Below are 24443 nucleotides of genomic sequence, written 5' to 3'. Positions count from 1 at the left end.
CACAACATGGATCCAAACCATCAGCACTACATGGACAGACATATAAGGCATTGCTACAATGTTTACATGGCGTTTTCATTATAAAACTGTACAGTTGTGTCAGCAGCAGGAGTAAAACGCATTTACAAGACAAAAATACAAGCTTATCTAGCCTTAAAACACTATTTTCTTTAGGTTTTCAGCTCCTGTTGTGTAGATAAATTAAGGGTAAGTGTTAAAATATATTTTAGTAATTAAATAGACAGCCATGAATGCATATATATATATATATATATATATATTATTATTATTATTATTTATTTATTTTTTTTTGCCTAAATTTTTACTTTGTATAAATGCTTACTATATATAATATTTATAACAGTAATGTTACATTCAAATTTTAAATTTTTTTTATTTATTTATAATATATAAATATTATGTTGATTACACTACCGTTCAAAAACCTGGCCCTTATGAAACAAAAATATATTGCAGTATATTTGAAAATATCATGTAATATATTAGGCATATATTCTTATATATATATTTATTTTTTCCAATATATTGCAATATATTGAAAGCGGCAATCATTTGTATATTTTGCAATATATTATATAATATATGTATCATCAATATATTATTAAATGTATTCAAATATATAAAATATTAGAAAATAAAAAAGGGAAAATAATATATCACAATATATCTTAAGAAATATATTGGTAAATATATTTTCCTTTCGTTAGGGGGGTCAGTACGATTCGCTTGTTTTTTCAAGAAATGAATATTTTTATTCAGCAAGGGCGTATTAAATCGATCAGATTGTTTTCTAATGTTGCAAAAGATGCATTTTTCAAATAAGCGCTGTTCGTTTAAACAAAGAAATCTGGCAAACAAAATATAATCCAATTTCCACAAAAAGTCTTTCAAAACATTTACCCCAAGCTTTGGAATTGTAGTGTACATGAAAATGGTTATTCTGCTCTCTATCAACTATTATTGAGCATTTCCATATTTTTTCCCCATATTGCTGTCATCGGCATTTCATTAAAGCAACAAGCCAAGCTGCAGTGATTTCACAATGGTTTTAGGAGTAAAAACACCCATCACTGTGACATACTCTGTGGCTTTTTGCTTTACAAAACCCCTCGATGTTAATCTAGCACTAGGCAAACGGCCAACAGACGAACATGTTTGGTGGATGAACGGATTCACGCCAGATCCTTCCTTAAAACGGCTTTGCGGTTACTGAAAATGAACCGCTTTTTCCCTCTTTCGTCGTTTAATTTTCAAGCGAACGGAGGGAAAAAACGCTGACAGATCGGCTGTTGTGAATCTTGGCTTTCGTCTGAACGCCAGCACACTATTACACTTCATTAGGATCTATCATGGGTGTTTTGCTATTTTGATAAGCCCTACTAGAAACATACATCAACGTGTTCATGTTCCTGCGGGCTCTGGATGGTACAAATGTGATTTATGAGTTCAACCTTTGTTCTGGGTTTGCGAAAACCGTCCGAAACGGGTCCCACAGACTCCGAACACCAGCGCTCGAGTCCCTCGGGGACCGTAAAACCCATCGAATGACTGGAGACGGACAGTTGAGGAGATTCTGAGGGACATCCAGGCCTTCTTCGTCGCCTGTACACTTCCTAGACAGAAACAGGAAACGCAAGTTCTTCCTCTCGGCCCGCGCTTCCCACAATGCACGAGTTCTGCGGGCGAGCGGGTCACTGGCTGTCGTCCATGCTGACGCCCAGCCGCTTCATGACGGTGACGCGAGAGCTGTACTCGCTGGGTTTCTGCAGCAGCTCTGGTTTGGGCTGGAAATGCTCCGTCAGGATCTTCAGGACGTTCTCCAGCTTCACGTCCATCTGAAGCACCTACAAACAAAGAGACATTGATCTGAGAAAGGAAGCTGCTTTGCTGGGTTTTGGGTGGTGCGCTGTAGGGCTACTGACTCAAAATACTGTGCAAGGGGTTAATCCACGAACAATCACCATTGTGCTCCAGTAATGCACTTAACCTCAGATTGTTTAACCCTTAAAGAAAGAAAACCAGGCTAAAGTGCAGTCAGAGATGTGTGTTAAGATTATTTCTAACAAAACGTTATTGTTTACACTAAAGGCATGTATTGCTGCACGAAAAAGCATTAAAAAGACCGTTTGAAGTACATTAAGTGAATCTGGTGGCCGTAATTCTATCATAGATAATAAATAATAATAATAATAATAAATCATTTATTTAATTAATTTTGCATTGACATTTGCCATTACTTTTTTATTATTGTAATATTAAATAATAATAATGCAACGATTACTATATTGATGTATACACTTTATAATATATCTTTTTGAATTAACTAAATAAATAATATTTTATGTTTTCATTTGAATTTTACATAATTATTTATACTTTAGTATATATATATATCTATATCTATCTATCTATCTATCTATCTATCTATCTATCTATCTATATATATATATATATATATATATATATAATAATAATAATAATTTAGTTGTTGTTTAATAATTGTATATGTTAAAAAAAACACACACACAAACCTATAACTGAAATAAAATGTTTATTTTGTTTTTATTAAATTTTATTTCAGTTTTAGTTTAAGTTATTTTAATGCATCAAGTTAAACTAAATGAAAATGTGAAATGTTGCTCTGGTAACTTGCTGGAATAAAATAAGTAACATTTTTACATCAGTTAAAGTGTATTTTATTTCAAGTAAGGACATTTCAGTTTTACATTTTTAATTCAATTTATTTTTAAATAGTTTTAGTTTACTATAATAATTGCATTAAAATGCAAATTGTTTTAATGGTCTTAATGCAAAATATTTTCTTATGTATTCATTGTATTTGCACATTATTGTTTATTCATTCATTCATTCTTATATTAGATACTTGATATGATTTTCATTACTTTCATATTATTTCTTACTTTGACTTTTACAATCATCTAACACTAACTTAAAGCGACAGAGATCAATTGAGAGCTTTAAGAGCATTTTCTCTTATGACCCATTTTGGGGTGAAATATGACCTGGACGTGCTTCATAAAATTCACCCAGTCAGGATGCTTTAAGTATATTTAATTAAATACTTGAAAATGCAAAATCAAATGCATTTTGCGAAAAGCTCAGAACATAGGTGACAAGAACAGCACACATCAAACAATATTGTGACATTAATACAAATTCTCAGAAACAACTCTTCATGCATGTGTGTTTTTCTTTCAGAATGGGTCATTCATTTCAGATGGCTACTTAAAATACCCAGTTTATGAGCCCTCGCTAGTCATCATTTAACTGTCTAGCACACACACAAAACAAAAGCAGGCCGTCAGTAACCTGAAACGCCAACACAAGCCACGAGAAGGTCTGTGCTCAACAGTGCGCCGTTTCACTGCGAGCACACATAAATATAGTTTCATAAAGAGAAGGAGCATTCACTGCCTGTTAGAGGGGAAATATAAATCTGAACCATAAACATGTCATTGATAATCTACGGCATTATCTGCATTCCCAAGCGAGGCGCTGCGCTCAGATTAGGAATTCCTCTGGTCTGTGGAGCCGGAGCACGTTGACCCGTGGAGACCCCAGGAAAAACAACTCTAAAACAGCCACAGAAATTGTGCTTGGACTGCAGATTCACCTCGCAAACTTTAGTGTTTGATAAACTGCTCTGAGAACGGGACGTGGGCTTGATGTTTTACAGCCAAATCACCACCAGTGGAAGCAAGAACAAACAACAAAGGTGCTTGTTTTCTCCAGCAAAACTGACGTTTCAAGTGCAGAAAAGGAGTCATCTAAACTATTAATTAGTTATTAAATGAATAGGTCATCCAAAAAATGAGAATTTGTTGAAAATGTGCCCACCCTCAGGTCATGCAGATGAGTTTGAGTTTTCATCAGATTTGGAGAAATGTAGGATTCCGTGACTTGCTCAGCAATGGAAGTGAATGGGTGCCGTCAGAATGAGAGTCCAAACAGTTGATAAAAACATCACAATAATCCACAACACTCCAGTGCATCAGTTAAAAAACTACTTCATTAAGACGTTTTTAACTTCAAACCATTGCTTCTGGACAAAATATGAATCTGTAATCTGTAATATGCTTCCTTGAGGGAAAAAGTTGTCTTATCTGAATCAGGAGAAAAAACACCATTTGCAAGCCAAGAGAGTACAAAGCTCTCTAAACAAGTACACTACCAGTCAAAAGATTTTGAACATGTAAGATATTTAACATATCTTAAAGAAGTCTCTTATGCTCAACAAGCCTGCATTTATTTGATCCAAATACAGCAAAAGTAGTAATATTTTGAAACATTTTTACTATTTAAAATAGCTGCTTTCTATTTGAATATATTTTAAGATTTAATTTATTTCTGTGATGCACAGCTGTATTTTCAGCATCATTCCTCCAGTCTTCAATGTCACATGATCTACAGAAATCATTCTAATATGATGATTTACTGCTCAAGAAAAGATCCAAAGATCACCATTTATCTGAAAAAAAAAAAAGCTTTAGTAACATTATTAGCCAGGATAATTTATTTATTTTTTGGGGAAAGAAATAATATAAATTAATACTTTTATTTAGCAAGGATGCTTTAAATGGTTCAAAAGTGATGATGTTACCAAAGATTTTTTAGATATACTTTCTATTCATCAAGAAATCTGAAAAAAAAAAATATATATATATATATATATATATTCTACACGGCTTTTTACAACTTAATAATAATAATAAATGAGTTTTGAAATCAAAGGAATAAATTACATATAGTAAAAATATTTGAGTATTTTGTTGCTTTTGTGTACTTTGGATCAAAAAAATGCAGGCTTTGTGAGCAGAAGAGACTTCTTTATAAAACATTAAACATCTGACTGTTCAAAAACGTTTGACTGGTAGTGTATGTGGGAGGATTTTGATGTTGACTTTTGACTTTTTTGTTGACTTTTTGATCTGTTTCTTACAAACTCGCAGCTTTTCACTTCACGTCATTAACTGATGGACTGGAGTGCTGTGGATTATTGTGATGTTTTTATCAGCTGTTTGGACTCTCATTCTGACGACATCTATTCACTGCAGACGATCCACTGTTGCAATGCTACATTGCATTTTCCTCAGCTAAATAGTAGTTAATAGTTTGCCAACTGGATTTTCTTCTCCTGAAGATGAAATGATAAAGTAATAATAATGAAAGTAATCATCTCCCCAGAAAGAAGAGTTGAATCTCCCTGAGCTCTGTCATTCGTTGTGCTGATAAGAGCTCCGGGGTTGTTGAGCCGCTGATGAAGCGTTGGCTTGTTTCTGCCGCGTCTTCACATGTCAGCCTGGAGGCTGGAGTGTAGCCAGAGCTTAATATTGCAAAAATGCCTGAAGAAACTGTTAGCGACCAAGAGAAACTGTGTAGGAGCCTCAAAGCAGCTGTTTTATTCACAAGACACTAAAAGATGTCTGTTACATGCCTGGACTGAGGTCATTCATGACAAGATTTCTGAGGCGTCTTGCACCTGGTGTCCATTTTTAGTTGGTAATCTATCTATCTGTCTATCTTTCTGTCTGTCTGTCTGTCTGTATTTCTGTCTGTCTGTTTGTCTTTCTGTCTGTCTGTCTGTATTTCTGTCTGTCTGTTTGTCTTTCTGTCTGTCTGTCTGTCTGTCTTTCTGTCTGTATTTCTGTCTGTCTGTTTGTCTTTCTGTCTGTCTGTCTGTCTGTATTTCTGTCTGTCTGTCTGTATTTCTGTCTGTCTGTCTGTCTGTATTTCTGTCTTTCTGTCTGTATTTCTGTCTGTCTGTTTGTCTTTCTGTCTGTCTGTCTGTCTGTATTTCTGTCTGTCTGTCTGTCTGTCTATCTGTCTGTATTTCTGTCTGTCTGTTTGTCTATCTGTCTGTATTTCTGTCTGTCTGTTTGTCTTTCTGTCTGTCTGTCTGTCTGTATTTCTGTCTGTCTGTCTGTCTATCTATCTGTCTGTATTTCTGTCTGTCTGTTTGTCTTTCTGACTGTCTGTCTGTCTGTCTGTATTTCTGTCTGTCTGTCTGTCTTTCTGTCTGTATTTCTGTCTGTTTGTCTTTCTGTCTGTTTGTCTGTATTTCTGTCTGTCTATCTGTCTGTATTTCTGTCTGTATTTCTGTCTTTCTGTCTGTCTGTTTGTCTTTCTGTCTGTATTTCTGTCTGTATTTCTGTCTGTCTGTTTGTCTTTCTGTCTGTCTGTCTGTATTTCTGTCTGTCTGTCTGTCTGTATTTCTGTCTGTCTGTCTATCTATCTGTCTGTATTTCTGTCTGTCTGTTTGTCTTTCTGACTGTCTGTCTGTCTGTCTGTATTTCTGTCTGTCTGTCTGTCTTTCTGTCTGTATTTCTGTCTGTTTGTCTTTCTGTCTGTTTGTCTGTATTTCTGTCTGTCTATCTGTCTGTATTTCTGTCTGTATTTCTGTCTTTCTGTCTGTCTGTTTGTCTTTCTGTCTGTATTTCTGTCTGTATTTCTGTCTTTCTGTCTGTCTGTTTGTCTTTCTGTCTGTCTGTCTGTCTGTCTGTCTGTATTTCTGTCTGTCTTTCTGTCTGTCTGTCTGTCTGTCTGTATTTCTGTCTGTCTTTCTGTCTGTCTATCTGTATTTCTGTCTGTCTGTCTGTCTTTCTGTCTGTCTGTATTTCTGTCTGTCTTTCTGTCTGTATTTCTGTCTGTTTGTCTTTCTGTCTGTCTGTCTGTATTTCTGTCTGTCTGTCTGTCTGTATTTCTGTCTGTCTGTCTATCTATCTGTCTGTATTTCTGTCTGTCTGTTTGTCTTTCTGACTGTCTGTCTGTCTGTCTGTATTTCTGTCTGTCTGTCTGTCTTTCTGTCTGTATTTCTGTCTGTTTGTCTTTCTGTCTGTTTGTCTGTATTTCTGTCTGTCTATCTGTCTGTATTTCTGTCTGTATTTCTGTCTTTCTGTCTGTCTGTTTGTCTTTCTGTCTGTATTTCTGTCTGTATTTCTGTCTTTCTGTCTGTCTGTTTGTCTTTCTGTCTGTCTGTCTGTCTGTCTGTCTGTATTTCTGTCTGTCTTTCTGTCTGTCTGTCTGTCTGTCTGTATTTCTGTCTGTCTTTCTGTCTGTCTATCTGTATTTCTGTCTGTCTGTCTGTCTTTCTGTCTGTCTGTATTTCTGTCTGTCTTTCTGTCTGTATTTCTGTCTGTATTTCTGTCTGTATTTCTATCTGTCTGTCTGTCTGTTTGTCTTTCTGTCTGTCTGTCAGTCTGTTTATCTGTATTTCTGTCTGTCTGTCTTTCTGTCTGTCTGTATTTCTGTCTGTCTGTCTATCTGTCTGTATTTCTGTCTGTCTGTTTGTCTGTATTTCTGTCTGTATTTATGTCTGGCAGTTTGTCTGTCTGTCTGTCTGTCTGTCTTCTATCTATCTGTCTGTCTGTCTGTCTGTCTGTCTATCTATCTATCTATCTATCTATCTATCTATCTATCTATCTATCTATCTATCTATCTATCTTTTTTGTTCCTTTTATTAATTTGTTTGTTAGTTTATGTTTTTTTTATTTTCTTTCTTTCTTTCTTTCTTTTTTTTCTTTCCTTCCCACTTTCAATGTTGATTTAACCAAATCCCTGTGCTTTACTTGTTTCATTTATCTTTTTTCACTTCTTTCACTGCCTTCAACTATCCTACAACATTACTCTCTCTCCCCCTCCCTCTCTCTCTCCCTCTCTCTCCCTCTCTCTGTTTCTCTCTCTCTACAGTCTGTGTTTTTTTTTCTTTTTCAAGCACAAAGAACATACTGTATGTGCCAAGCTTAAACAGACTCATTCATCTTGGGTAAAGGGCGTTTCTGTGCACTCGCTCAGGTCACTAAAACTCACATTCAGCACTTCACACGAGTCAACCTGTTCTGGTCGGATGTTAAATGTGTGCAGAAAGATTGTGTGCTTAACTACACTTTAGGTTTTACATTTTTATAAAGCTGAATTTCCATCACGATGACAGACTCCAGGCCGATGCACACACTGAACTTTACTACTAACTGTCACAAGTCAGTTCAGATGAAGTATTTTCAATTCTGGATGTGTGTATCTTTGGGCTTTTGACGGCTGCTCAGACATGGACATGTTTTCTGCCTGTATGGAGGGGTGTGAAGACATGTGATACGAGGACAGCTGTCCCCAACACATGCAGGGACCCCAGACTACACACCTGACATCACTAAACACCCCCGAGTGCATGCACTTCATCTGTCCTTTCAGCATATTCATACACATATTCAATGGGTTTCTGCGAATCAAGCATTCTGTTCAAATTACAGGTAAAATTTAAAATATTTAACATTTTGAGAATTTAATTTAAATGTCATTTTCAAATAAAGACTAAATGTTCTTGATAGATAGATACATAGATAGAAAGATAGATAGATACACTGTAAAAAATATATTCCATAAAATATATGGTAAAAAAACCGGCAGCTGTGGTTGCCAGAATTATACTGTAAAAAAATATGGTAATACCATTTTTGGTTTAACGGTTTTATACCATAAAAAATACGGTAACACCGTTTTAGGTTTAGCGGTTTTACCTTAAATTTACAGGATAATACCGTAATTTAACTGATATATTATTAATATACCAACTTATTAAGGTACTGAAATCTGTTTTGTGCCTTTATAATACATTAGTAACCACCAAAAGCAGGTGGTGATGAGAAAGTCACGATGTGATGAAACAAAGCCCATCGCAAGCAGCTTTTAAATAATAAGATGTAACATACAATCCATGTAAACATAACAGATCAGAAAAAATAAGAAGAAACATAGTTATTTCAAAGAAAAAAACATCAAATTCAAACAATTTTGGGAACTTAAGTTTACGGGTTTTCCCTGTAAAGTTTACAAGAAATTACCGTTAACCATTTAACAGTTTTATACTGCAGCATTTTCACAGTTTTTACCGTTAAAATCACAGTCATTTTTTACAGTGTTTAGATAGATAGATACATAGATTTACTTATGAATCCATAAGTCTTATAAACCTATAAAGCAGGGCACCATGACACCCTCACTAATAAATGTGGCAAATTTCATAAGTTTTTGGCCTCGTCCCTGAACAAAAGAAGGTCAAAGAATGAAAGAATGAAGAAAGGAGGGAGGCCTGTTTTCTAGAGCAGGAAGTGTGTCAGCAGCACCTGACGCACATGATAAGTATCAAGGTCTTTGCCACGTGCCGCTACACGGCGGCCAGAAGCGTTCCTGGGGGCCGCGGCGCAGCTTAATCTCTCAAAGCTGCTTTTGTTTCTCCGTTTCACTCATGAGGAGTGACAGTCTCCTGCAGAACACACACCTCTCACTCACACACTCGCAGGACAGCTCAGACCCCTCGCTCTACCGTACATCAGACGCCCGGCTGCACAAAGGACCGACAGAGTCAAAACAATCAGAAGATGGGAGGGTGACCGTTTTCACCAAAAATACAATATTGCACAAACAAAAACTAAATTAATTTTAGAATTAGATATATAATCTGGTGAACAAAATTAGATTTGGAAGACTAAAAAAAATTTGCATTACATTCATTTACAAAACACAAGAATCATTGTTTGCTGTGATTTTCAGTAAAAACTACTCTTAAATTTTTTTTAAGTATTATTTTTTTATTTTTTTATTTCATCATAGCACAGAATCCTATTTATTGTGGTTATCGTCCTTTTATTTACTTTAAATTTTGGCACTCATTGGTAACCATTTAATTTATATGGAAAAGAGCAGCATGAACATTATGCAAAATATCTTTATTAGTGTCTCATGGATGCACGACGGTCATACAGCGATTTAATAGCTAATACATTTCATAAATAATTATAATGATACGTCAAAATGTTTAAGTAAAATAGAACAAAGAAGTATTTCCTTTGTTTCACTTTACAAATTGTAAAATACTTTTTTACAGTTCAGATTTGGAACAACATGAGTGAGACTATGAAATGAATTTCGGATGTTTCATTAAAAACAACAATTGTATATATTTCATCATGATTGAAGCACCAATAGTCATACAAGAAAAACACAAAGTCTTTAAAAACCACAATAAATATTGAAATATAGTTAACCGCAAACTGAACCTAAAAGCGCAGCATAAAAAATAAAGTGCTTATATCAAGCAGAATATATTCAGTTGAAGTTTTATAGCAGTGACCTGCAATAAAAATGGTTCAAAATGACGAGAGTAAATTGAACTTGGCCTGATTCTCTGTCACATTTGGCTGAACGTTTCTCCACGCTCTCCGTCCCACAAAAAGATTTTCGATGGCAACAAAACAGAGCTGCTTCTCCTGGTCTAAAATATCCCCCAGTAAATCCTCCTTCTATGTTGACATATTTCAGTCTTTAGATTCTTCTCAGTTTGTAGTTGATTAACGTCATCTGAAAGGATCTTAGGGTCTGTTTAAAGGGGCCAGTAAACATGGGGCCAGTTGGCCCTTTAAACATTTGTGCAGACAGACAGCTGAGCGTCTCTTTAATGGTCCCTGATGGAGGCCGAGGGCAGGCGTGGTCACAGACCCCCTTTCACACACTCTGTATGAGGCGAAGGTGTGTGTGTGTGGGTGTGTGTGTGTTTCTGGCCTCTGAAACACTGCTTTATTTACACAGTCACCTCTGAAACGTGTCCACATGGTGAGATAAAGATGAAGCCAGATCTGCACACTATTGTGCGCATGCAAGCTTTCAACTGGAAAGATGGGTAATTTATGAAATTTATGAAAATGTAATATTTTGTATGAAATTATATGCATTATAGAAAATGTAAATATCTAACTATTTTGCATCCTTTTTAAGGAAGAGTACAATTTATTTTTATTTTTTTTTTGCAATACTTGTTCATGACAATTAAGCACATATTCACCATCAATCTTCTATCTATCTATCAAAATAATCTTATAAAATATAAAATGTTAGATACTTTATATTAAGATGAATATGAAAAAAATTAATATGAACATGATGTATATTTATATATTTATTTTGAAACATATAGTGTTATTATAATTTAGGGGCAAACATGCAAAACCTCTTACTAAAAATCATGTTTTTTATTATGTTATCATGAATTTTTTTTTTTTTTAGCTATTTATACTTCATAAAATATAAATAAAGAAATACAAATATATATTTTCTTCTTGTGAAGTACTAATTTCTGAAGCTTTGTGAGACTGATTCATTCACTAAAGGCCAAAAAAAGCAATTTCCTCACTCTCTCTGTCTCACACACACACACACACACACACACACGCATGAGCACAAGTGTCACATAAACGTGAGTGTGTGTGGACAGATGCAGTATTTAGTTCCTGTGGTGGCTTGTTGACTGAACACTTGTTTCTTTATGGAGTGACAGCTGTTAAACCACACCCACACACTCGACTCCGCCTTCCACCCACCCAGCTACTCAATTAAACCTTCTGTGAAGTCTTTATTAAAGCAACACTCTCTAATTACCACAACTGTCCAACAGAGAGCCAGCAGCACCTCCATATCCGTCCAGGGCAGCAGTGATGATCATCAAATACCGGTCCCTGACACCACAGTCCCACAGACTCATCAACTACAAGACCCAGACAGAGCAAAAGGAAACTCAGTTACTGTAGGACCCTGTTTGTGCAGGTGTCTGACAGCTGAGAAACGGCTGGCAGAAGTCGAGCCGCGTGTGACAAGGTGCCCATCATCATGTGAACGGAAAATCGAATGCGTATGAATGCAGTATTTCAGGATTCCAGTCATGACCAACGTGAACCTCATCCGATCTTTTCTCAAGATGTCAAACTGAGGAGCTAACATGAGCTAACAAGAGCATGTAGTCAGCTTAATGTACATTTTAATAAATGTCGACACAAAACTTTATCATTTAACTCAGCAAAGATGCATTTGATTGATCAAAAATGACAGTAGAGACATTTATAATGCTGCAAATAATTTCTACTTCAAGTAAATGTGGTTCTTTAGAACTTTCTGTTCGTCAAAGAATCCTGAGAAATAAAATGTATCACCGTTTCCAAAAAAAATATTCAGCAGCACAACTGTTTTCAACACTGATAATAACCGAAAAAGTTTCTTGAGCAGAAAATCAGTATATTAGAATGACATCCGAAGGATAGTGTGACACTGAAGACTGGAGGAATGATGCTGAAAATACAGCTGTGCACCACAGAAATAAATGATGTTTTAAAACATTCATATAGTAAACTAGGGAAGCCTGTTTCTGCCACAGAATTAAATAATAATCATAATAATAATAATAAAAAGGCAATTGGGACTTCTTAATCTCAGAATTTAGACCTTATTTCTCGTAATGTTTATTTTTTTTCTTAGAATTCTGGGTTTACATTTCAAAATTCCAAAAATTTTTTCCCTCAAAACTGATTTTATATTTGATATTTTTGACTATATCTCATAATTTCTGAGTATATATTTCAAAATTCAATTTTTGTCTCAGAATTTCATTTATATCACAAAAGTCTGTCTTTTTTCCCATCTGAACTGAGTTTATAATTAAAATTTTAGCATTTCCCCCCAGAATTCTGGTTTTATATTTCAAAAATGTTCATAATTCTGATTACAAAATTCTGACGTTTATGTTTAAAACTTTTGAAATGTTTTTCTCAGAATTCTGGGTTTATGTTTAAAAATTCTTTAAAAAAAAATTTATTCTGACTTTTTTCTCTCAGAACTGAGTTTTCGTTTTATATTTCGGACTGTTTCAGAATTCTGACTTTATATTTCAAAATTCTATTTTTTTTCCTCAGAATTCTGTTTATATGACAAAATTCTTAGTTTTTTTCTAATTATAAACTGAGTTTATATTTCAAAATTTACATTGTTTCCCACACTCAGAATTGGAGTTTACATCTCACAATTATAATTTTTTGTCTCTGTCACATAATAATAATAATAAGTAATTATGCCTTTTAATCTTACAATCCTGAATCATCTGAGTTTATTTATTGCAAAAAAAATTCTAAATGATAAATTAGTCAGAACTTTTTGAAAATTCACATTTAGCTTGATTTTGTTTATTCTGTGTCAGAAATGGGCTTATTCTGGGCTACTCTTTCTAATAATATTTCACAATATTATTGTTTTTGCTGGATTTCGGATCAAACAGATGCAGCCTAGGTGAGCAGAAGAGAATGTGAAGTTAGTGCATAAAAACCAATACAACTTGTATGATATAAATGAACCCATAAAGGTCAGGATAATGGTAAACCTTTCTATATGATACCATCGTGATGTATAAGTCACAAAGCTGGAATTCAGATTCCTCCTTTCTTTGAATGTAGGGAACTTCCCTGCCGATAACTGTCAGAAACATGAAACTATTTCATCTTGAGATCACAAACAGTCCCCTGAATGCTGCGTTTCCTTTCATTCACACTGTACTTCTCTCTGAGATCCCTGCAGGTGGAAATGATCCACTAGCCTCCGTCAGGCTCTGTGATGTCACTCTGGGAGCGGATTATTTAAATATGTCATGGGAAAAGATGAAGATGAGCTGCCATACTGTAAGTGTGGATAGTGTGGCATGAGAACAGAATGCAGATGAATGAAACCTGACCAGAGGTGATTGAGTTTCACATTTCAGCGCTGCTTTCTCTCACGGGTTCATCCTTTCTTCTTATTTATTTACATCCTGACGCCTTCCTGTCAGCTTCTCTCAATGAACTGCATTGAGGCCATTCACACGAGTCCATAAACATCGAATGAATTCATCTAGAAACACCTCAGTCTTAACATCAATGTTTAGAATTTTATTTGGACTTTTCTGCTCTCATTTGAATCTAAGTTAAAGTTTTATTCATTTTGTTGTGTTTTGTTATTTTTTATTATTATTTTTCTTTTTCTTTTTTTTCTTTTTCATTTAAATTTGAGTTATTTTACTAAGTTTATGTAAGTTTAATGAAAAGTTTAGTGCTGTTTTGCAAACAAGCTTAAATATTTTTTTTTTTAAGTTTTTAATATTTTACATTTATTCCAATAAATGTTTATTTGTTTAATGTAAATCAAATTAAACAGGCAAAAAAACATAGGGCAGGACAAATTATGTATTTTTTTTATTTTTATTAAAGATTGTGAATCAAGCAAATAAATATTTGCTTTTTCTGAATAATACAATTACCATATATTGAAAAAGGGGGTTATTTTGATTTAATCACAACTTTAATCTGCTTTAAGAAAATAGTTATTAACATACATGCAAAAAATTAGTCATCATTCTGGCAATAATTGTAACTCATAAATATAAACTGTTGATTTTGGGGTAAGTATTTTGTGATTACTTTTTGGGGAGAAATCAATATGTTTATCCAGCAAAGGTGCATTAAATTAATCAAAAGTGACAGTAAAGACATGCACTTTTGAACTTTCTACTCACCAAAGAATCCTGGAAAATAAAATGCATCACGGTTTCCACAAAAATATGAAGCAGCAAAACTGTTTTCAATATTTCTAATAATCAGACATGTTTCCTGATCAGCAAATCAGCATATTATAATGGTTTATAAAGATCATGTGACACTGAAGACTGCCGTAATGATGCTGAAAATACAGATTTGATCACAGAAATAAATTGCATTTTAAAATATAATGCAAGAGAAAAAAGTTATGGCCCATCCAGTTATTTTACTGTATTTTTAATCAAATAAATGAGCAGAAGAGACTTCTCTAAAAACATTATAAAGACTTACAGCAGTGTATATGTTTTTATCCACATTTTATTCCACTGATTATTCTCAATAAATGCATTTCTTATTGAGCATTGCCATATTTTTTATGGTACTGTAATTATTTAAAGACAATGGATTCATAATAATGCAGATTCTGTACTTGAGTCCTACTGAATATTTTTTTTTTTCTTTTCAGAAATACATTACATTACGGAAGTTAATGAAGTAATAAAGGCAGTTTAAAAGAGTGTAAACTTCAACATGACCTCTGTCACGTTGCTCTCAGCGAATGCACTGACAGGGCAACACAGGTGACATTAAAGCTACTAACAAAGCCTTCCTGCTCAGCATGACACTCCCTTCTTCCGTCCCTCTTTGTCCATTTCCAATCTAGGTCCAGCCTGGTATTTTTAGATTGTGGGTAAACACTAACCTTCCCTCCCCTTCAGCTCTGAAAGAACACAGTCAGAGGCGAATCACAGGCCTCTTTTAGCACCGGTGCCTGTTGACTCACTGCGACAGAAATAGAGTCACGAGGAAATAAATACAGGTACCGCATTCAAGGGAGAATTCAGAGGTTTCTATTTTGGATGGCTGTGGAAGAGCGGGACGCTCCGGTGGGTCTCAGGGACGGGGCGTGTGTCGGATGGGACGTCCCACGGCGAACTGGAATCTCATGATGGAGAATAAAATAACAAGACATAAAATGAAGATCTTGTTCGTGCGGCTAGGGTTTGGTGAATTAAGATGGTCTAGATATAAATACCTGGAAAATATCAGGAAAATGGTCATTAGCTGCTAAATTAGGACTGTTTTGAGTGCACAAACCATGGTGGGAAAATAAATGATTAAATAAATTTGACATCGAAACAGTAGAAATACAGTTATACACTAGGTTTGAGTCAGTACTTATGCTCAACAAGGCTGTATTTATTTGAAAAGCAGTAATATTGTTTAATATTATTACAATACAATTTAAAAGAACAGTTTTCTACTGTAATATTTTGTTAATGTAATTTATTTCTATGATGTGCAGCTGAATTTCAGCATTATTACTCTAGTGTCCAGTGTCACATGATCTTCAGAAATCATTGTAATATGCTGATTTGCATATTATATCAATATTTAAAAAAACTGTTGTGCTGCTTCGTATTTTTGTGAAGACCTTGATACATTATTATTTATTTTTTTCAGTATTTATTTGAAACAGGAATCTTTTGTAACATTATAAAACTCTTTATTGTCGCTTTTAATCAATTTAAGGCACCAGTGCAAACTAAAAAGCATTAATTTGATTAATAATAAACAATAACTGTATATATGCGCCCAAACTCTGAGACAACTAGTGAAAAATGCTTTAAAATAATGCATTATTTTCTAATTCAAAACAATAATTTTCATTATCTGTGATGTAGACATGAACTTAACCCATTCTTCAGTATTATTAGGGATGATCTAAAATTCATCTTGACCTTCAACGAAAAAAAAGATACTTATTATTTGCTTGGTCACTTAGATATAGTGAGCATCTCTTATTCATTTTGTATCAACTTTTTGTCAGACATTATTTACAATTCCAAAACATTGCATTTTCATGTTGAAAATAAAAACAAATCCAGATTTTCAATGTGGTCTCAGACATTTGGGGCCATGTGTATATACAACAGGAGTGTTTATGGACGGGTGGCACCGTCTAATGTCTCCTGAGGTTTATTGTGCAAACAAAGCTCTATTTTGTGGGGTTTTGAAACAGCCAAGTCTGTGAGACAACACTCCGTCCAATCACAGCACAGCAGGGCCATTTTCAACCAATGAAAACTCAATAATCAATGAGAACCATGAATCGATGTGGCAAGATTCCGTCCAATCAGAGCACAGGAGTGTCTTTTTTCTACACAATTAAAACTCGCATAGCTTGGAATAAATAAGATAAACTGTAATGAGACTGATGAGAATGGAATGTTTGAAATGGAATGGAAATGAAAATAACAGAATTATAGAATGGATTGAATTGGAGTGGACTAGATAAAAAGTAAAGAAATGTAATGGAATCCAACTGAATAAAAAGACATAAAAATGGAAATGAATTGCCTGTTTGACCCCACATCTTGTGTTGAGGTCCTGGAATGTCAAAAAAGGATACTCAAGCGTCTAAACAAGAAGTGCCTAAAAATGGACATTTATTCCGGTCTGAGAATAGAAGTCAAACAGAAGGGAGTTGTGTAAATAGATCTGACAGCATCACATGGAGACAAGCAAACATATGGAAGAACAACTATGAGCCCGGAGAGATCGCAATCCAAACACAAAAACAAACAGAGCCTGACTGAACGGATCTCAACACGGCAGAGCTGCCATCTGATGTTTAGAGTGGCATATCTACACAGGAACTTCCTTGCCAATGATGCTTACCATTTAATATCAAGGCACAAGCGTATTAAGATACATAAATGTATCATTATCTGATGTCTTATGATGGATTAACATGCATAATTGCCACATGTCTTTTATTTGAAACACTTGGACGGTACAATCTAGAATCACTCAAACCAGCCCGGGCAAGACTGGTAAAAAAAAAAAAAAAAACAAGCACAAAAAGAGCTTTCAGAATTAACAAGCACTCAGTTACATACAGGGAGAGCACAACAGATGGTACTTAAAGGGACAGTTCATTAAAAATGAAAGACTTTCATTTATTCCTTGTCCTGTTGTTTTAAATTAAAGTATCGTGAAAGTAGAATGTAGGTGATATTTCCTTCATAGAGGCATGCTATAAATTATTAAATATGAACATGTTTTAAACAAAAATCATCATGACAGCATGAAAGTATCATATTAATAAGATTATAGGCGATAGTCCGATCATAAATTATCAGGAAAGACCTTGGAAATGGTTTTTAGAGTGCTTTTTAAAGTGCTGTTTTATTTTAAATGATAAACATGAACACTTTTCGCTAATAAATGCCGTATTTTAAACAAAAGCCGCGGTGCTATCATTGGGCCCCCCCATTTTAGGTCCAGGCCCACCCATTTTGGCCTAGGCCTATGAGTAGTGAGTGATTTTTTTCCATGTCCAGAAAGGTAAGAAAAACATCACCAAAGTAGTCCATGTGACATCAGAGGGTCAGTTAGAATATTTTGAAGCATCGAAAATACATTTTGGTCCAAAAATAGCAAAATAGATTCAGTTCGATTTGGTGAACTGGTTCAAGAAGATCTGGTTACATCGAATGATTCCGGATATCACTACACTGCAGTGAACGGGCTCACAACAGACATGAAAGAGAAGACAATGCTGAATAAAGTCGTCGTTTTTGCTATTTTTGGACCAAAATGTATTTTCGATGCTTCAAAATATTCTAACTGACCCTCTGATGTCACATGGACTACTTTGGTGATGTTTTTCTTACCTTTCTGGACATGGACAGTATACCGTACACACAGCTTCAATGGAGGGACTGAGAGCTCTCAGACTAAATCAAAAATATCTTAAACTGTGTTCTGAAGATAAACGGAGATCTCACGGGTTTGGAACGACATGAGGGTGCGTTATTAATAACATAATTTTGATTATTATGTGAATTAACCCTTCTAACTAACTATTTTAACTGGCCCATCCAGTTATATATAATAAAGGTGTGAATAAATATAGATTTAAACTCAAAGAGACAGGATAGCCTGCGCATGATCTGGTGTTTTATTCGGACCCAGAATAAGGAACATCACGGAGCGCTAAAAACTCCTGCAGTGTGTGTTTCATTCATCCTCGACACCAGAGGGCGCTCTCGCACAGAAAGTCATTCCAGGTAATTCCTAATATGGACAAAAGCGTCCAGCTATTGCTGTATCAAAACAGTTGTTTTCACAGAAAACAGAATCTTTTGGAAACACGAAGACATTAATATAAGATTACGACAATATGTGTTTTTTTTAAGTCATATACAGCAGGTGATAAATAAAGTATGTGAATAATGCAGTGCTGATTGACAGCATTTATTACAGTATAGAGACTATTCCGCCTTATTATGTGATAAACAGTGTTTGTTGTATAGAAACAATTCATTATTATTTGTTATCGTCCAGCAGTTATAGATTTCTAAGCCAATTAAAAGCTAGAAATTAGAGAAAAATTTAAATTGCCTATATTACCAGTCAGAAGTTTTTGAACAGTAATCTTGTTAATGTTGTTTAAAGGGGGGGTGAAATGCTATTTCATGCATACTGAGTTTTTTACACTGTTAAAGAGTTGGATTCCCATGCTAAACATGGACAAAGTTTCAAAAATTAAGTTGTACGTTTGAAGGAGTATTTTTGGTCCCAAAATACTCCTTCCCGTTTGTCACAAGTTTCGGAAAGTTTTTTTCGAGTATGGGTCTGTGTGACGTTAGATGGAGCGGAATTTCCTTATATGGGTCCTGAGGCACTTCTGCCGGAAGAGCGCGCGCTCCCGTATAGCAGAGCACTGACAGCACAACAGACTTCACTGATCAGAGCGAGAGCGTCGCCAAATGGAGTGTGTTTTTGGTTGCCAGGGCAAGACAACCCTGCACAGATTACAGATTAACAGCATTAAGGGACCAGTGGATGGAGTTTATTTTTACAAAGCATCAACGGAGTTGTGCAAGTGTTTGTGTTTGTTCCCTGCATTTCGAAGATGCTTGTTTTACAAACAAGGCCCAGTTTGATGACGGATTTGCGTATCGTTTATTTCTTAAGGATGATGCAATCCCAACGAAAAAGGGTCACGATCGTGTGTTGGAACCGCAGGCGGTGAGTAAAACTGCTTCAAATATCTCTGCCTCCTTGTTAGTGCATCCCCCTGCCATCGGAGACCCGGGTTCGAGCCCCGCTCGGAGCGAGTCGTTGCTGATGCTGCTCTCGTTCAGTTTCAGCCTCGGGATCTGATTCTGGATCATAAATAAACGGCTGAATCTGACTGTAAGCCATGGTTTGTTTTGGTTGGTTTTGTCCTCACGTAATGTCACAGCTTCCAAACGCTCTCAACGCAAAAGCCTACTGGCGCTCGTGATTCTTTAGCTCCGCCCACACGTCACGCCTCCAGACGCTCGTGTTTTTCCGGGAAAAATCGGTACAGACTATCTTTCTCTTATGAATATAATAAAACTAAAGACTTTTTGGAGTTATGAAGGATGCAGTACTACTCTATAGGTACTCAAGATTAACAGGATATTGAGTGAAAATGAGCATTTCACCCCCCCCCCCCCCTTTAAAGAAGTCTCTTCTGTTCACCAAGCCTGCATTCATTTGATCTAAAGTACAGCAAAACACAAGTACAATTTTGAACTATTTTTACTAGCCTATTAAAAATAGCTCTTTTCTATTTGAATATATTTCAAAATGAAATTTATTGAACATCCTGGATCTGTTTTTTTCGCTCTTTATTATTATTTTTATTTATTATAGAAGTATCGTATCGGGACTCGGTATCTGTAAATACTGAAAATCAAAAAAAAAAAAAAAAAACCTGATCGGGACATCCCTAATAAAAATGGCATAAATTATGGCAGAATTTTCATTTTCATGTGAGCTACTACTTTAAGAGACACATTTCCATCTCCCGCTCTTCCCTGTTATTTACATGTTCCTGTATGAAATGAACAGAAGGCGATAACAGCGTTGTTTTGTTATCATGTGTGCATCCATCACCTGGTCCGTGTGAAGTACATATATGAATACTGAGTTTATGAGTGTGTTTTTTCATGTGGGGTTTTCCACGAGCCTTTAACATCAGGGGTTTAATTAAAGAGAGTCAGGGCAGACTGGAGCCACGTCAAAGTCTGACTTTGCCATCAACAGCTTCATAATAAGCTGCAATGTGGAGCAGGATTTACGCCGTAAGTCAGAAGTCTGGCTAAGAATAGGGTCTGAAAAAACTCTATAAAGACAAAAGACAAATGACGAGAACATCTGAGATGAAGTCTGCTGAAAGCATACAGGTCTGCCGAGTCCCTGAGGAACCGCACACCTGGGGAACCCATAGACAGAACCACTTTCCTTCTTCCAGGCGTTCACAGCTTGCAAAGTCATCAGTGCTGCTTGCAAAATGCTAAGTATGCATCTTATGTGGCACAATATAGTGGACTTGCACATCTGGTGAGCGCTGGCAGACAATAACGAGCTCGAAAAGAAAAGAGGGAAGAGAGAGAGCGAGAGTTGCCCTCTTCCTATTGGTTTCACACACTGATAATCCGTTTCACAGATGCTGCAACGTTTGGAAGCACGAAAACCAGTTTAGTGCATTCAAAACAGCCTGGAAAAGTTAAATAGTACAATATAACGTGTGCATGTTTATATTATGTAAAATAATGTAGACATAATAAATGATAGAACACACGCACACATATGATACCTAACATTACAAGCTAAATTATTAAGATTAGTTAAATTTGATAAATTATATTTAAAATAGTTTCAATTAAAATATATTGTTATTACAAGTTTTATTACTTAGTATGCTGTCACTTAAATGCACATGATTAAAACGATTACTATTCAAATTCAAGTTTTATGTAGTTGCATTGCACAGTTTTACAAGTCAGTACAGTTCAGAAATGCACTAATGACTAAATGAAATTTAAGTTTAATTTATACTAATATAGCAATACCATAGTTCATAAGAGTATTAGATTCAGAAACAGTAATGCCCCCTTCCCCCTTTTATAGTCTGCATTACACAGTAAAACTACTACTGCATAGTGCATATGTGATTGCTATCAGACAACCTAAATAAAATAAAACAAAAGTATAATAATATTTTAAAGTAAATATTCTTTGTGTATATATATATTTATATATAATTGTAATAATTTAAAATAATTGCAAATTAATAAAAGTAATAATTATGTTATTTCATTATTCTAAATTATTTAAATTATTTAAAATAAAAATAAATAAAAATAAACAAAAATAATAATTAATAAAAATGAATTTAAATAATAATAATTATTCTATAGAATAATTAAGTATAAAAAAGACAAATTAAAAATAAAGTCAAATAATAAAACATAAAAATTAAATTTGAACTTTACACTTTAAAATTCAGACTTAAACTTAATCACATAGTGCTCTGACTACCTCCCACTGTGTCAGTGAGTTGACAGTGAGTTTTGCGCTCATGTTTTCCTCAGAAAGAGTGCAAACTTCAGTTTGGGAATATTGTAAACCAGAGGGGATTTGTTCAAACAGCATGATGGATGTCTGCTGATGGCTCGTTAGTCCTCATTTTGGCAAACATCACGAAGCCAGACCATCCCCAGCTGCCTCTCTGAGAGAAAACCTGCACATGTGCTGCAGAGAGGAGGCCAGCGCTACAACAGTAGCTGTGCAGACCCTCCACCCGCTTCAGAGAGACATAAATAACATCTCTATCAGCTGAACGAAATAAATACGGCGCATCAGAAGGCCTGGCTTTCAAGTCTGTTTTCTCAGGGCATCAGGACAGATGGACAGTGGCAGCGACTCTCTCTTCTTCTGTGATGTTTGGAGCCGGTTTCTGAGGGCCAACGAGACCGCCAGGCTCACCGGGGAGGGATCACTTCCCACAGCTGTGCAAACCTTCCCCAGGAAAACAGCAGCACTATTCCAGCCGGCTCCAGATCCATCCGATTCTGCCCCGACCAGACTCCGACACAGAGGGCGTCCAAAAGCAACAGCTGCCTCCAGAGGCACGTGCCTCACCGCTTCCCGTGCCACAAAACGGCCTTTGGGTTTCCGTTGGAGTTTTGCTCATGTTCTTGTGTGATATTATTGTCTACGATTAATAAAATAATTGTTGATTTAACAATAATGTGTGAGCTGACATTATGGAGAAGGTCACTCACATTGCAAAAAACAACCAATAACACATCTTGCATTCACTGTGTGATGAAGTCCATATATTTCAAGTTATTAAAGCAAAAAAAAAGAAAATCTCTGTATTATTTATGAGAAATGATATATTTAAGTAAGAGTGCTGTTTTCCCGAATATCGGCGCAATAGCACGATCGCAAATGTTGTATTTTATACAACAATTCAACAAACAAGTTAACATTGAGAGTATCATTTTAGAAAAAATTTTTTTTTTTTTTACTATTTCGCCAACGAAAATAGATCCAAACAAAGCTATAGCAAAACATTTGCGCATCACAGAGCTGTCAGAAAGAATCTGTTTTTGAATGAATCACTTGAGTCAATGATTCATTCATAAAGACTTGATTCATTTAAAAACTTTTTAACATATAGTTTGAACAAATTATTAAATGAATTACTCATTAAGACTTGTTGCAACCTACTGGTACTATTGAGTGAGTTTAATTTTAGACAATATTGTCTGTTTTTTTTGTTTGTTTGTTTTTTTTTGCCAGTGAAAATAGATCCAAACAAAGCCAGAGCGGGACATTTGTGCATTTCATAGCAGCACTGCAGTGTTTAATCCCTGAATTCATCTGTTTGATTATTCATCGATTGAATTAATGATTTAATGAATCACTGATTAAGACAAAACTTGACCCCACCTACTGGCAGTTTTAGTGTCATTTATTTATCAATGACAGGCCTAAATCAGCTAATGTTCAGCATGAATACACACACAGCAATATATCACTTAGTTTTCATTAGCTCAAATAAATATAGAGATACCTTTCTTTGTTGATATTACACACCCCTGCTTCATGGACGAACTCTGAGATGGTTTTGTCAAATTAAATGGTAGCGAAGGTCAAATCTTCGAGGAGGGAGAGCGGGAGCGAGAGCGAGGGCCTGTTGATGTATATGAAGCAGGTTTATTTTCATAGCGATAAGCGTCAGGCTGCTTTTTAAACAAAACAGCAAACTGTTGAAAATACAGCACAAATGGGATGGTGGGGGGAGTCAGGCCCTCCTTCAGACCATTATCTGACAGACGGATGTGGGTCCAGGCCGAAGCCTCCCACTCTGGACCGCTGTCACAGTAAATCTGAACACAATTGAATAGTACTGCAGTGCAGCTGGTCATGACGGTTAACCATAACTTATGCTTAGAGCTGGGGGTTTGAACAACAATTGGTAGAGTTGGGTCTATCAACCACCTAGCAACTACCAAGAACACCCTAGCAACAAACTATAAAAACCCTATCAACCACTCAAACTCTTTTGCAACCACCTGGAACACCCACGCAACTACCCATAATTCCTAAGAACCACCCAGCAACCTAGAAACTAACCAAAACACCTAAAGAACACAGCATCACCACATTAACCACCCACGAACCCTAGCGAGTATCCAGAACAAACTCACAAGCACCTAAATCACCCTAACAACTACCCAAAACCCTAACAGCCACCTAAACTCCCTAGCAACCACCCAACACCCTAACAAGTGCCTAGAAACACCCTAGCAATCATCCAAACAATCCTAAAACCATTCATAACACTGTAGCAACCACATACAAAATGCTTACAACCATCCAAAACCCTAACAGCCAATGGAACACCCCAACAACCAACCCAATAGTCCTAAAAACCACCCAACACCCTGACAAGTGCCCAGATCACCCTAGAAACCATCTAAACAACCCTAAAAAGACCCATAACACTGTAGCAACCACATACAAAATGCTTACAACCACCCAAAACCCTAACAGCTAATGGAACACCCCAACAACCACCCTAATAGTCCTAAAAACCACCCAACACCCTAACAAGTGCCTAGAACACCCTAGCAATCATCCAAACAATCCTAAAACCATTCATAACACTGTAGCAACCACCTACAA

The 24443-nt window shown here is 35.7% G+C and overlaps 1 protein-coding gene across 1 annotated transcript in view; it reads right to left on the bottom strand.

The window, feature by feature from the left end:
- Positions 1-733: 733 nt before the first annotated feature.
- Positions 734-24443, bottom strand: part of kcnq1.2 (potassium voltage-gated channel, KQT-like subfamily, member 1.2) — a 137764-nt gene continuing 114054 nt past the window's right edge. Inside the window, exon 18 of the mRNA XM_026201807.1 lies at positions 734-1865. Coding sequence (XP_026057592.1) covers positions 1713-1865 — 153 coding nt within the window. The 3' untranslated portion in view covers positions 734-1712. The remainder of the gene's footprint in view (positions 1866-24443) is intronic.

Source organism: Carassius auratus, chromosome 25 (assembly GCF_003368295.1).
Source record: "Carassius auratus strain Wakin chromosome 25, ASM336829v1, whole genome shotgun sequence".
NCBI classification, from domain to species: domain Eukaryota; kingdom Metazoa; phylum Chordata; class Actinopteri; order Cypriniformes; family Cyprinidae; genus Carassius; species Carassius auratus.
The sequence above is the reverse complement of the archived record's forward strand: the minus strand, read 5'-3'. Positions and strand labels throughout refer to the sequence as shown.